At 36.6% G+C, this 14,856-nt stretch overlaps 1 protein-coding gene across 1 annotated transcript; it reads left to right on the top strand.

Annotated features, from left to right (window-relative positions):
- Nucleotides 1-11,090: 11,090 nt before the first annotated feature.
- LOC146922275 (uncharacterized) lies at nucleotides 11,091-14,553 on the top strand. Its single transcript, XM_085711507.1, has 5 exons — nucleotides 11,091-11,175; nucleotides 11,284-11,965; nucleotides 12,131-12,398; nucleotides 12,774-12,930; nucleotides 14,414-14,553. Exons 1-5 carry the CDS (start codon nucleotides 11,091-11,093, stop codon nucleotides 14,551-14,553), a joined length of 1,332 nt encoding a protein of 443 aa, XP_085567633.1.
- The last annotated feature ends 303 nt before the right edge of the window (nucleotides 14,554-14,856 follow it).

Below are 14,856 nucleotides of genomic sequence, written 5' to 3' on the forward strand. Positions count from 1 at the left end.
ACAATTATACAACATAAATGCTTCGCATAATTACTCATTAATCAACTCATTAAATATAATGGCAACTTGACAACACATCAACAACATCGACAATTCAACATCGACAACCCAACTTAACTCGACTATGCAACTCTATCATTTTACTCATGCATGTGGTACCATTCTAGGGCATAAGCCCTCGTCGCTTTTGAGCATAAATATACTCCTAGGGCATGATCCCTCGTCGCTATTGAGCAAAAGCTCCTAGGGCATGAGCCCTCGTCTTTATTGAGCAAAAGCTGCTAGGGCATGAGCACTCATCTTTAAATGAGTATGCATGGACTCAACAACAATACTTTGACGACCAACAACTTCAACGACGTCGACACACAACTTACGACTTAAATGATATATTGACAAACTACTTACAACTTTGAAGACATTGACGACAACTGTGGTAACGACAACGACAGCGACTTCACATCAAAATTTCTTATTCATCAATCGTAAACAACGTCATATAACATCGTGTTGAAACATCAACAATTCAACATATAACATCGTATTCAAACATCAACAATTCATCATATAAAATCGTATTTAAACATCAACAATTCATCATATAACATCGTATTTGAACATAATAATTTATACACAACAAATCTTCATGTCAACTAAGGTTACTGGAAAGATATCACAATTATCAACAACTTTCATGTTTATACCAAGGACCAATTCAAAACAGAAACGTGTGAAACAGACGCAAAAACATGAAACAGAGAATGCTGTCACCGTATAATTTCGCTAAGACCTCATTGGAGTATTTTCATCATAACTCAAAAACTAAAAATCATATGCACGTCAAACCAAAGCCACTGGAAAGTTAACAAAAATATCTAAAACTTTCATGTTTACACCCAAGGCCAATTCTGTACCGATCAATACTAGTTTTCATTTCAATTTCGAAAAAATTGTGCAGAAAGTCCATAAAAATTCACTGTGACCTACGTGCAGTAATTTAACCATAACTCATGTTCTATAAATCGTTTTGACGTCAGACTAACGACATTAGAAAACTAACATCCATACCTACAACTTTCACGTTTACACCTAAGACCAATTCCGCACCGATCAATACCAGTTTTCATTTCCAAATTCGGGGCAGAGATGAAAAAAATCAGAAAAAGCAACTTATATTATTCAAACTTCACATTCAATCAAAATCATTACAATCAACAACAACATAACATAAATCATCAATTGAGCATAATTCATCAAGTATCCAAATACATATACCAAGAGCATGCAATTTCATCATTTAAATTGCAATTCAAAACCCTAACTTCTTTTTAAACCCTAACTTCTCTAATCATCAAAATAAAACAAAAACAAACATGTTAAACCCTATTTCTCAAAATCCCAAAACTCTTAACCTACGACTTGCTAAACCCAATTTCAGAATCATATGACTTAGAATTAGAGAAAGTTAGTCCCACCCTTACCTTAGATTGATTGATTGCAAGGATTCTATAAACTTCTCTTCTCTGGTTCTTCTCTTCTCTAGGTTTCTCCTCTTTCTCTAGGTTTCTCCTCTTTCTCCCAAAAAAACAGTTTGCACGTAATCCTTATTTTCTAACTTTGACTCTCCTCTTTATATAAACCTTAACCTATTTATTTTCTCTTAATTCCAATTCTGCCCCAAAGCCTCATTATTCTAAATAATTATATTTCTCCACTAAATATATACTTCCACTAAATATATTTTCTTCCACTAAATATATACTTCCACTAAATATATTCTTCCACTAAATATATTTCTCCACTAAATAATAAAATTGAGGCTACTGATAAATATCAACACATAATAATAATAATAAACAAAAAAGAAAATGTATTTTCAATAAATAACGCGATAACGCGATTTCAGAAGAGCGATAAAACAACATAGGGTTAAGATGCGATTCCATAGTGAGAAGAACGATTGAGGTTTTCTCTCCATAGTGAGAAGAGCGATTGAGGTTTCTCTCCATAGTGAGAAGAACAACAATTTCCATTGTTATACTCAGATAGCAAGCCTGTTTCACGCGAGAACATCACAAGCACATGAGAATTTAGCACTTTCATACAATTCTCATCTGTTTTATACAGATATCATGGAACACCTATGGCTGGAGGGGGACGACGAGGAGATCGAAATACCGGAGGAAGAATTGGTACGGAGCGAAGGAGGGTTTGATCCGAAGCTATGTCTGGTGGGACGTTTTCTGTCCAAAAAACCTGTTAGAACCCATATGATGAAGGAGAACATGAAGGTGATCTGGTCAATTGTGAAGGGTGTGGAGATCAGAGAGGTTAAGGCTGGGGTTTTTATCTTTCAATTTTTTCATCAGCGTGATATTCAAAAGGTACTACGAGGGGGGCCATGGTTCTTCAACAAACATATGATGGTCCTGGGAGCTATGGCTGATGGGGAGAATCCAGAACAAGTCATGTTAAACACAGTTCCGTTTTGGATTCAAGTTCATAACTTACCGGTGGGTTACATGGCAGAAACAGTGGGAAGAAATATCGGAAACTATGTGGATGAGTTCTTGGAGTATGACGAGAAAAATAGTTCGGATTTTTGGAGACGATATATGAGAATAAGGGTTATGGTGGATGTCAGGAAGCCATTGGTTTACACCAAAAGTATCAAAAAGAAAGGGGCAGCACCGATTGTCAATAATCTCAAATATGAAAGGTTGGGCTTCTTTTGTTACTATTGCGGTATGTTAGGACATACGGAGGATTCATGTGAACAACTATATGCCGTAGAAGATGATGATGGCGTAAGAAATTGGGGACCCGATATCCGAGTGGAAGTTAATTGGAGAGGTCGAGAAGGAGGAAGTAGTAGTTGGGCAGTGGAAGGAGGGGCACAATCAAGGCACCAACCGGTACAAGGAGGCGTAAAACCACCTAATGTTGTTGTTAATGCAGAAAGTCAACCTATTAATTCTTCCAACAATGTAGCGATAATGGGAGACGAACATAAAAGGAGGGATACATTGGCAGAATTAATTAAGCAACATGCACAAATGAAAACAATAAAAAAGGACAGGATTTTCAATTATGAGCCAACAAGAGAAGAGCACTCAATGAAGGTGGTGCAGACACATATGACAACAGGTACGGAAGGGGAAATTATGGAATCTGACAAGAAAAGAATGCGAGATGGCAGAAGCAAGGAAGCTAACGTGATAGATGCAACAGACATACAAAACAACAATGTGAATCATATGCACATTGATGGAAATACACAACCTGTTCCAAATAGTTTCACGGATGCAATCCACGCCAAAACAACACAAAATCATCATTTTTTATCGGTAGGTCCTGGCAGACAGGACTGCCGGGAGCAATGAGTTTTATGAGCTGGAATTGCCGGGGGCTGGGCAACCCGAGTGCAGTTCCTACACTTAGAGACCTCATCCTATTTCTTTGCGAAACTTTGGTACATGCTAATATAATTGAAGAAATTAGAGTTAGATTGGGTTTTGATGCATCATTTGCTGTTGATAAAATATGGAGAAGTGGAGGACTAGCAATTTTTTGGAAACACCCCTTTGATTGTAACCTTATTAATTTCTCTTAAAACTTTATTAATATGGAGGTAGTCCATCCGCATTACCCAAAATGGAGACTTACAGGCTTTTATGGTTACCCCTAAAATGAGCGACGGAGGGAGTCATGGGACTTACTTCGCACTTTATCACAAGATAATACACTACCATGGTGCATTATGGGAGACTTTAATGACTTGTTGTCAAACGAGGAGAAACGAAGTCGAGTTGATCATCCACCGTGGAGGATAAAAGGCTTTCGTGAGGTTGTTCAACATAGTGGTTTAATTGATCTCCATTTGATAGGATACTCATTTACATGGGTTAAAGGTAGGGGCGGCCAAGACATGAAAGAAGAAAGAATTGATAGAGCGATGGCAACTCAGGCATGGTGTGAAGTCTTTCATCTACATCAACTCCATAATGTTGTCTCGCACAGGTCAGACCATTTTCCAATTTTACTCAAGTTACATGAAATACCGAGGAGAAAGGTGATAAAGGAGTTTAGATTTGAGAATGCTTGGCTTATGGAAGACGACTTTGCGGATGTTGTTGTTGAGGGTTGGGAGAGAAGTTTGGATAGTGACGTGTTGTCAAGATTAGGAAGATGTACAGAAGCCATGAATGAGTGGGGTCGTAAATTGCGGCATAAGTATAGAGATGCTATTGATGAATGCAGGGAAGAGATGGAGAGACTTCGAGGCAGTATGCAAAACTCGCAAGTATCCAGATATGAGGAAGTCCGAAACAAGATGGGCGTTTTGTTGGCACAAGAAGAAGCATTTTGGAAGCAAAGATCTAAAGTTTATTGGCTCAAGGAGGGAAATACAAACTCTCGCTTCTTTCATGCAATGGCAAGTACAAGAAGGAGGCGTAACAATATTATGACTATGCAGATGGAAGAAGGGGAAATAGTCACGGCACAACAAGATATTTGTGGGGTTGCAAGCAATTATTTTGCAAAGTTGTTCCACAGTGACGCAAATGGAACAAATGCAACGACGGAGTACATTGATCCGCGGGTGATAGAGGACGATAATGGTATTCTTCTTGCTCCATTTAATATTTCAGAGTTTAAAAAGGTTTTATTTTCTATGCATTCTGATAAAGCCCCAGGGCCAGATGGTCTGAATCCGGCGTTTTTTAAAAGATTTTGGCACTTATGTGGAGTGGAAATATTTCATGCGGCAACTAACTGGTTGAATAATGGGGTGTTTCCGTCCCAAATGAAGAATACTAATATTGTACTTATCCCTAAGAAAGATAATCCGGAATCTATGAAAGACCTCAGACCCATTTCTTTATGTAATGTTCTTTATAAAATTATCTCGAAGGTCTTGGCAAATAGACTTAAGCCCCTTTTGCAAAAATGTATATCTCAAGAACAATCGGCTTTTGTAGAAAATCGTTCAATTATTGATAATGTGATGGCTGCTCATGAGATAATTCACCATATGAAGTGTAAGAGGAAAGGGAAGGTAGGGGAAGTTGCATTAAAGATAGACATAAGTAAAGCCTATGATAGAGTCGAGTGGGAATATGTGAAGAAAGTTATGAGCAGAATGGGTTTTCATGATAAATGGGTAAATTGGATGACTATGTGTATGGAAAGTGTTAATTATCAAGTGCTTGTTAATGGAGAGAAAGTGGGACCAATTGTTCCAAAAAGAGGACTCAGGCAGGGTGACCCACTATCACCTTATTTATTCATTTTGTGTGCTGAAGGTTTATCCGCCTTACTTAAAAGAGCTGCAACAAGAGGAGATATCCATGGTGTAAAAGTGTGTAGAGGAGCGCCGCTACTCACACATTTATTGTTTGCAGACGATTGTTTTTTGTTTTGCAGGGCCAATTTAAGGGAGACTACAAAGATGAAGCAGATTTTGCAAATATATGAAGCTGTGTCGGGACAAGCGATAAACTTCTAGAAATCAGAAATATTTTTCAGCAAAAATACATTAGAAGCATAAAGAGGCAATAAAAAATGTTTTTAATGTGTCAGCAACAATAGGAAGCGGTAAATACTTGGGAATGCCTTCAATGATTGGTCGCAACAAAAGAGCTATGTTTGGCTACTTGAGGGATATGGTATGGCGGAAGATACAACAATGGTCCGGGAAGCATCTATCAAAAGATGGGCGTGAAGTTCTTATCAAGTCGGTAGCACAAGCAATCCCAACCTATTGCATGAGTACGTTTCTTCTCCCGACGACTTTGGGGGAGGAGATCCAGAGGATGATTAATTCATTTTGGTGGGGTTCAAATAGGAGACATGGAAGAGGGATAAATTGGTTAAGTTGGGATAAACTAACAATGAGGAAGGAATATGGAGGTATGGGTTTTCGACACTTTTTTGGCTTTAACTTGGCTATGCTAGGGAAGCAAGGTTGGAATCTCTTGACCAACCATGATACTATTGTTACTCGCATCTACAAAGCTAAATATTTTCCAAATTCTGATTTTTTGGGGGCCCGTCTAGGTCACAACCCGAGTTATATTTGGCGTAGTATCCATGCTTCACAGGTATTAGTTAGAGGAGGTCAAAGGTGGCGAATTGGCAACGATAAAAGTATTTCGATTTGGAGTATGCCATGGCTGAGAGAGGATAGGAACTCATTTGTTTCAAGCGCACAAGTGCAAGGGACCGAAAACATGAAGGCTGTGGATATAATGGATAACAATGGTTCTAGTTGGAATTGGGGGCTGATCGAAGGTATTTTTAATGTGCAAGATAGGGAAGCCATATCGAAAGTGTCTTTGATGAACAATGAAAAAGAGGATAAGCTTATTTGGAAATTTAACAACAGAGGTAGCTACACAGTAAAATCCGCATACATGTATGCATTGGAAACACTTGTAGACAATTTGGAATATAGGGTACCAGGGGAGTGGACAGCATTATGGAGAATGAAGATTCCGCAAAAAGTAAAATTATTTTTGTGGAGGGCGTTAAGAGGGGTGCTTCCTACGCGTATGCGCCTTCAAGATAAAGGAGTGCCGTGTACTGACAGCTGTCCGTTTTGTGAAACAAACTATGAAAATGACTGGCACGTTTTCCTTGGGTGCGAAGAAGCGAAAAATGTATGGCGCATGGCTGGATTGTGGGAACAAATTCAAGGCACGATGAATACTGCAACCGGTTTTACGGATTGCATTTTTTCTTTGATGCGCAGGTTAAGCAGCGATAAGAGTAATGATATAGCAATGCTGTTGTGGTGTTTATGGAGCCGACGTAATGACAAAGTATGGGATGGTGATTTAAAGCCAATCAGTATTGCTGTCCAGCTTGCACGTGAAACTCTTTTCCAATGGCAGGAAGTACGTAAAAGAACAGGTGCATCAGTGCATAATCAGCAACAACACACAATGGTTTGGCAGACACCAGAAGAGGATTTCGTGAAATGCAATGTTAATGCTGCAATGTTTAAGGAGCAGAGGTGCTTTGGAATAGGTATGTGCATTCGAAACTATAGAGGCCATTTCTTAAAGGCAGCAACATTTTGGCATGATGGCAGCCCTCCTCCACAAGAAGCGGAAGCAATAGGATTACGTGATGCTATTTCTTGGCTTGGTAAATTAGGCCTGTCAAAGGTGCTCATAGAACTAGACTGCAAGCTAGTGGTTGATAGCATTTTTGATAGGAACACCAATCAAGCGGAGTTCGGTAGCATTATATCTGACTGTCAGGTCCTACTACAACAACATCCAAACTTTTAGATAAGTTTTGCTAAGATACAAGCTAATTTTATCGCTCATACTTTAGCAGGAGTGTCAAGATTACACGCTCGTCACCAACAGTTTGATTTGATTCCATCTTGTATTGAAACTCTTTTGAGAAATGAAATAATATAAGTTTTTGATTGTAAAAAAAAACACATAATAATAAAAATATCACTTATCAAACATATTAATTAAATTATAACGGAAAAGACTCTAAACTCAATCAAATAAATAAATAAATAAATAAAAATAGGCGTTACAACTCTCCCCCACTTAAAAGAATTTCGTCCTCGAAATTCAGAGCACATGAGAAAATGAATTTAATTATTGCTTAAATATCTTAATCTATATATAACAAAATAGAAACTTCAAACAATACACAAACCACATTAAAGTTAGTTAGTTAAACATGATCCCATAATAAAACATAACCATTAATTAGAAAACACAACGACAATATTCAACCGTCACACGACACAACGACTCATCTACTTGGCCGGACGGACCGACCTGCTCTGATACCAATTGTAACACCCCGTTTTCCCAACATAAAAATTTCACATATAAATCAGAGTCATTCAACATAAACGGAATGCTACACTTCTTAAAAATCATAAATGGAATAAATAACAATTCATCCTTCATAAATTGGTCAACATAAATATTCAAAAACTTCGCAGCGGATTTTAATTCAACAACATAATTAGTCTTGGCACGAAGGCCTCATCAAAACATCTCGTAATAATCCAAAAACTAAATCATAGTCATGTAAAATCATAAGCAGTACGTAAGAAATAGAAAATAGCCACAAAAGTTCCCATCCCGTTACGTATCAGAGCACCTAAAGACACAGTGAGAGATAGCCACTCACGACAGAAATCATTAGCTACTTATTCTCGATCACCTGCAAGTTACTCATACGATGAGCAACATTTCCAAGCAAAAGGGGTTAGATTCACAAACAATAATGTTAAGCATATAATTCAACAATTATATTTAACAACATAAACATCATCAACATATCATAACAATGGTCATGTAGCATCATTATCATCATCATAATCAACTTCATAATCAACATCAAAATCAACTTCATAAATCAACTTACAACTTGACTCGACAATGCAACTTAACTCGACTATGCAACTCTATAATTTTACTCATGCATGTGGTACCATTGTAGGACATAAGCCCTCGTCGCTTTTGAGCACAAATATACTCCTAGGGCATGAGCCCTCGTCGCTATTGAGCAAAAGCTCCTAGGGCATGAGCCCTCGTCTTTAAATGAGTATGCATGGACTCAACATCTTACAACTTAGACAACATGAACGTCTTATATGACTCCAATAATTTGGATCAACATCTCAGATCTTAGACCGACACATGCAGCTTTAATCAATAGTAAACAGCAACATGGCATCACATCAATAATCTCAAGATATAATAATATCAAAATGTAATCATCGTCTCAAAACATCATTTATAATTCACATAATGCATATACGATTATATATATCATCAGTAACAACATTAAATCATCTTATAACAACTTCATAGATCATCGTTAACATTATATTCAAACATCAACAATTCATCATATAACATCGTATTCAAACATCAACAATTCATCATGCAATTTTGTAAAAACATAATAAATTATACATAACATATTTCCATGTCAATCCAAAGCCACTGGAAAGCTAACAAAATTATCTAAAACTTTCATGTTTACACCCAAAGGCCAATTCAGTACCGATCAATACCAGTTTTCGTTTCGAAATCGAAAAAGTTGTGCAGAAAGTCCATAAAAATTCACTGTGACCTACGTGCAGTAATCTGACCATAACTCAAGTTATATAAATCATTTTGACGTCAGACCAATGACATTAGAAAATTAATATCCATACCCAAAACTTTTGTGTTTACATCTAAGACCAATTCTGTACCGATCAATACCAGTTTTCGTTTCAAATTCTAAAAAGCTGTGCAGAAAGTCCATAAAAATTCACTGTGACCTACGTGCAGTAATTTGACGATAACTCAAGTTCTATAAATCGTATTGACGTCAGACCAACGACATTAGAAAACTAACATCCATACCTACAACTTTGTGTTTACACCTAAGACCAATTCTGTACCGATCAATACCGGTTTTCGTTTCAAAATTCGGGACAGAGATAAGAAAAAATCAGGAAAAGTAACTTATATTATTCAAACTTCACATTCGTTCAAAATCATCACAATCAACAACAACAACTCAACATAATTCATACCCAATTCATAATATGACATTAACAACAACAATCATCAACAACCACAAATCAACAACAACATAACATAAATCATCAATTATCACTCTTAACCCTAATTCTCCAATTCTCAAAAACTAAACCTACAACATGTTAAATGAAATTTTCAGAATCATAGACTCAAGATTATTGAATGATAGTCCCACCCTTACCTTAGATTGATTGATTGCAAGGATTCTACAAACTTCTCTTCTCTGGTTCTTCTCTTCTCTAGGTTTCTCCTCTTTCTCTAAGTTTCTCCTCTTTCTCCAAAAAAAAAAAAACAGTTTGCACGTAATCCTTATTTTCTAACTCTAACTCTCCTTTTTATATAAACCTAAGCCTACTTATTTTCTTTTATTTCCAATTCTGCCCCAAGCCTCATTATTCTAAATAATTATATTTCTCCACTAAATATATACTTCCACTAAATATATTCTTCCACTAAATATATTGCTCCACTAAATGTATACTTCCACTAAATATATTCTTCCACTAAATATATTTCTCCCACTAAATATATTTCTCCACTAAATAATAAAATAGGGGCTACTAATAAATATTAACACACAACAAAAATATCACTTATCAAATAAATCAATTAAATTATAAATAGACTCTAAACTCAATCAAATAAATAAATAATAAAATAGGGCGTTACACAACCACTACCTCCACTAATCTATTTTGTCTCTGCAACAAGACAAGAACAACAGTTGTGCCTGCAACGATGTTCCTCCAGACTTGGAATGGATTTGAAATTGATCCTTCATAGGACAATAACCATATCAGGTAAAAGATCATTGGTGATTGATCAAAGCTTCAAATGACTCTTTTTGATTGGTTGGTAATCAACAACGTCTCCTTCACACCTCTATATAAAGGAGTGAAGACTTGAAGATTTCCAAGAGTCTCACAACAATTTACAAGCGCCAAAACTCTGCTGAAATTGTTCTGCATCAAAGTTCCATTAGAATTTCTTATCAAAGTTCATATCTTAGAAATTTTAGAGTCTTAAGAGTCTTTATCTGATTTTAATTGTGAACACCACTGATTGTACATCAAGTGTTCAACCTCAAACAAATTTCTTTGTAATTCTGTTGAATAGAAGTCTCATGCAGTTGTGCTTGAGTAGTTTGAAGTCTCTTGCTAGTTTTAGCAGTGAGCATTTGTAATCAGATATTACATTTTCTAGTGAACTCTCCTTGGAAGTGCAAGGGGGAGAGGACTACTTCCGGTTTGTGGAAGGAACCTGTATAATTGCTTTGTGTGTTTCTTCTCTCTCTCTCTGTTTTTATCCGCTGCATTTAGAATCTGAACATTACTTCAGAAGTTGAACTCTATCTGCTTCTGACCAGTGATTTCAGTAGGAGAAAACGAAGAAAAAGCTAACACAATTCAACCCCCCTTCTTGTGTTTTTCTCACCTTCAATTGGTATCTAGAGCCTTGGTCTGTTGTCTCAACACTTAACGGTGTAACAGAAAAAGATCTGAGAAAAACATGTCTGATGAAGACTCCACTTCTGGATCTGGGAACAACAATGTTGTTCCATATGATTATGGTGACAACAAGAAAGCTGACTCTGGTAAAGTTCCTAAGTTTAATGGAGATCCTGAAGAATTCTCTTGGTGGAAAACCAACTTCTACAGTTATGTCATGGGTTTAGATGAAGAACTATGGGACATTCTAGAAGATGGTGTTGGTGGCTTGGTCCTTGATGAAGAAGGAACTGCTCTTGATAGAAGGAAACATATTCCTGCTCAGAAGAAACTCTACAAGAAGCATCACACGATCAGAGGAGCACTTGTCGCTGCTATACCTAAATCAGGGTATATGAAAATGAGTGATAAGTCTACTGCAAAGGCAATGTTTGCTTCTCTCTGTGCAAACTATGAAGGTAGCAAGAAAGTCAGAGAAGCAAAGGCTCTCATGCTTGTTCATCAGTATGAGTTGTTCAAGATGAAGGATGATGAAAGTATTGAGGAAATGTACTCAAGATTTCAGACCCTAGTCTCTGGACTACAAATACTGAAGAAAAACTATGTTGCTTTTAATCATGTGAGCAAGATACTAAGAAGCTTGGCTGCTAGATGGAGACCTAAGGTTACTGCTACTGAGGAAGCTAAAGATTTAAACACTTTAAGTGTTGAAGATCTTGTCAGCTCTCTCAAAGTTCATGAGATAAGTCTAAATGAACATGAGCCTGCTAAGAAAAGTAAATCTATTGCTCTTCCATCTAAAGGGAAATCATCAAAAGCTCTTAAAGTTGTTGATTCTGAAGAGGAATCACCTGATGGAGATTCTGATGAAGATCCTACTGAGAAGATGGCTATGCTCTCTAACAAGCTTGAGTATCTGGCAAGGAAGAATAGGAAGTTTATGAGTAAGAGAGGTGGCTACAAGAGCTCCAAGAAAGAAGATCAAAAGGGATGCTTCAACTGTAAGAAGCCTTGACATTTCATTGCTGATTTCCCTGATCTTCAGAAGGAGAAATAAAAGGATAAGTCAAAGAAATCAAGCTTCAACTCAAGGAAATTCAGGAAGCAGATTAAGATGAGTTTAATGGCAACCTGGGAAGATTTAGATAGTGAATCTGGGTTTGAAAAGGAAGAAGCAGAAGATGAAGCAAATGTAGCTAGAGGGTTAGTGGCTACAGTAACATCAAAAGCTGAACCTGACTCAGAATCTGAAGATGAAAATGAGGTATACTCTAAAATTCCCAGAGAAGAACTTATTGAGTCTCTTAAAGAACTCCTTACGCATTTTGAACTTAGAACCAATGAGTTGACAGATTTAAAAGAAAAATATGTTGATTTAATGAAACAACAAGAATCAACTCTATTGGATCTGAAAGCTTCTGAAGAAGGACTTAAAGGTTTTGAATTCATCTGTAAAACTTATGAAAAGAAGCTCAAGTTTCTTTGTCAGAAGCTACAAGAAAAGTGTAATGGAAAGTCTTTAAGCAAACATGAAATTGCTCTTGAAGATTTCATTATAGCTGGTATTGACAGAAGCAAAGTTGCTTTAATGATTTGTTGCATTTACAGAAACAATGGTAAAGGGATTGAATTTTCAGAAGGGAAACCTAATGAAATCAGTCTTAAAGCATGTCGTGAATGCATCAAGGAAGGATTGAAAACATTCTTTGTACCTGAAGGTGCTAAGTTTGAAACTGTAGTTCAGTCAGAACCTGAAGTTTCTTGCTCTAAGACTAAGAATATCTCAAAGTCAAAGAACACTAAGCCTAAGGAAATGACAAACTCTGATTCTAAGACTTCCAAGATCAAGATTCTGAAGAGGTCAGAACCTGTTCCTCAGTGTCTGTTGAAATCAGAGTCTGGTATCTTAAAGTCTAAGTTTTAGGAGAACAAGACAGTTGGTGCTTCTTGTGAATCAAAATCAAAAGGTGGTAAACCCAAGGTGCTGATTAAACAGAAGCTGTCAAACTTACAGCACAAGGAACAAGAAGTGAAGAGTAAAAATTCTAGTACTAACCTCAAAGAACCCATAAAACAGTGGGTACCTAAATCTGAAATTGTCAATTCTGCAGTTATGCCTAAGAACAAAGGAAAAGCAAAAATCATGGTACCTAATCTGGCAAGAAGGAGGAAATGTGAAGTTTGGAGGCAACTAATCTGGCAAGATCATTGGTACAGGAACTATTGGTAACTCCTCTATTTCTATTAATAATGTGTGGTTGGTATATGGTCTCGAACATAACCTTTTGAGTATCAGTCAATTTTGTGATAATGGTTATGATGTGATGTTTGAAAAGACCAACTGCACAGTAATTAACAAGGATGACAAGTCCATAGTATTCAAGCGAAAGAGGATAGAAAATGTCTATAAAATAAACTTCTTTGAACTGGTTGATCAGAAGGTAAACTGCCTTCTATCAATGAATGATAAGAAATGGATGTGGCACAGAAGGTTGGGACATGCTAACTGTAAATTAATCTCTAAACTTAGTAAGTTACAACTTGTCAAAGGCCTACCAGACATTGACTATCAATCAGATGCACTTTGTGGTGCATGCCAGAAAGGGAAAAATGTTAAATCATCTTTTAAAACAAAAGACATTGTCTCAACCTCCAGACCCTTAGAATTACTTCATATTGACTTATTTGGACCAGTTAGCACTGCATCCTTATATGGAAGTAAGTATGGATTAGTAATTGTTGATGATTACCGCAGATGGACTTAGGTTAAATTCCTGAAAAGTAAGGATAATTCTTATAATGTATTCAATAACTTCTGCACTCAAATACAATCTGAAAAAGAAAAGAAGATTTTAAAAGTAAGAACTGATCATGGTGGAGAATTTTAAAATGAGCCATTTGAAACCTTTTGTAAAAATCATGGAATCATCCATGAATTCTCTTCTCCTAGAACTCCACCGCAAAATGGGGTTGTAGAGAGAAAGAATAGAACCTTACAAGAAATGGCAAGAACAATGATTCATGAAAATATTTTGGCTAAACATTTCTGGGCAGAAGTAGTGAATACAACATGTTTTGTTCAAAATAGAATCTATATCAGACCTATCTTGGAGAAAATAGCATATGAACTCTTTAAGGGAAGAAGACCCAATATCTCTTACTTTCATCAATTTGGATGTACCTGTTACATTCTAAATAACAAGCTCTACCTAAAGAAATTTGATGCCAAAGCCTAACGAGGAATCTTCTTAGTTTACTTTGAAAGGTCAAAGGCATACAGAGTGTATAATTCAGAGACACTCTGTGTTGAAGAATCAATGCACGTTAAATTTGATGACAAAGAGCTTGGAAATGAAACTCCAGAGTAGGATGAATGTTTTACAGATATACAGGTGCCTGAAGATACTTCAGAACCTGATCAGAATTTTGAATCCGAAGACAGTCCAGAAGCTGAACCCACTCCAAAAGCTCAAGATGAAATAGCTTCTGATGAATCTCAAGATGGCTTTCAGCAAGCTAATTAATCCAAGAATACATTCAAGTATAAGTCTTCACATCTTGAGGATCAAATCATCGGGAACAAAGAAAGTCCTAGAAGAACAAGATCATACTTCAGACAAGAAGAGTCTATGATAGGGTTGTTATTAGTGATAGAACCTACTGCAGTTGATGAGGCACTATCAGATGATGGATGGATACTAACTATGCAAGAAGAGCTCAATCAATTTCATAGAAATGATGTGTGGGGTCTGGTACCTAAACCTCAGCAGAAGAACATTATTGGAACAAAATGGGTATTTAGAAACAAGCTGAATGAACAAGGTGAA

The sequence above is a fragment of the Medicago sativa genome, chromosome 5 (assembly GCF_051527215.1).
Source record: "Medicago sativa cultivar Bolivia chromosome 5, Bolivia_mono, whole genome shotgun sequence".
Classification (NCBI taxonomy): Eukaryota; Viridiplantae; Streptophyta; class Magnoliopsida; order Fabales; family Fabaceae; genus Medicago; species Medicago sativa.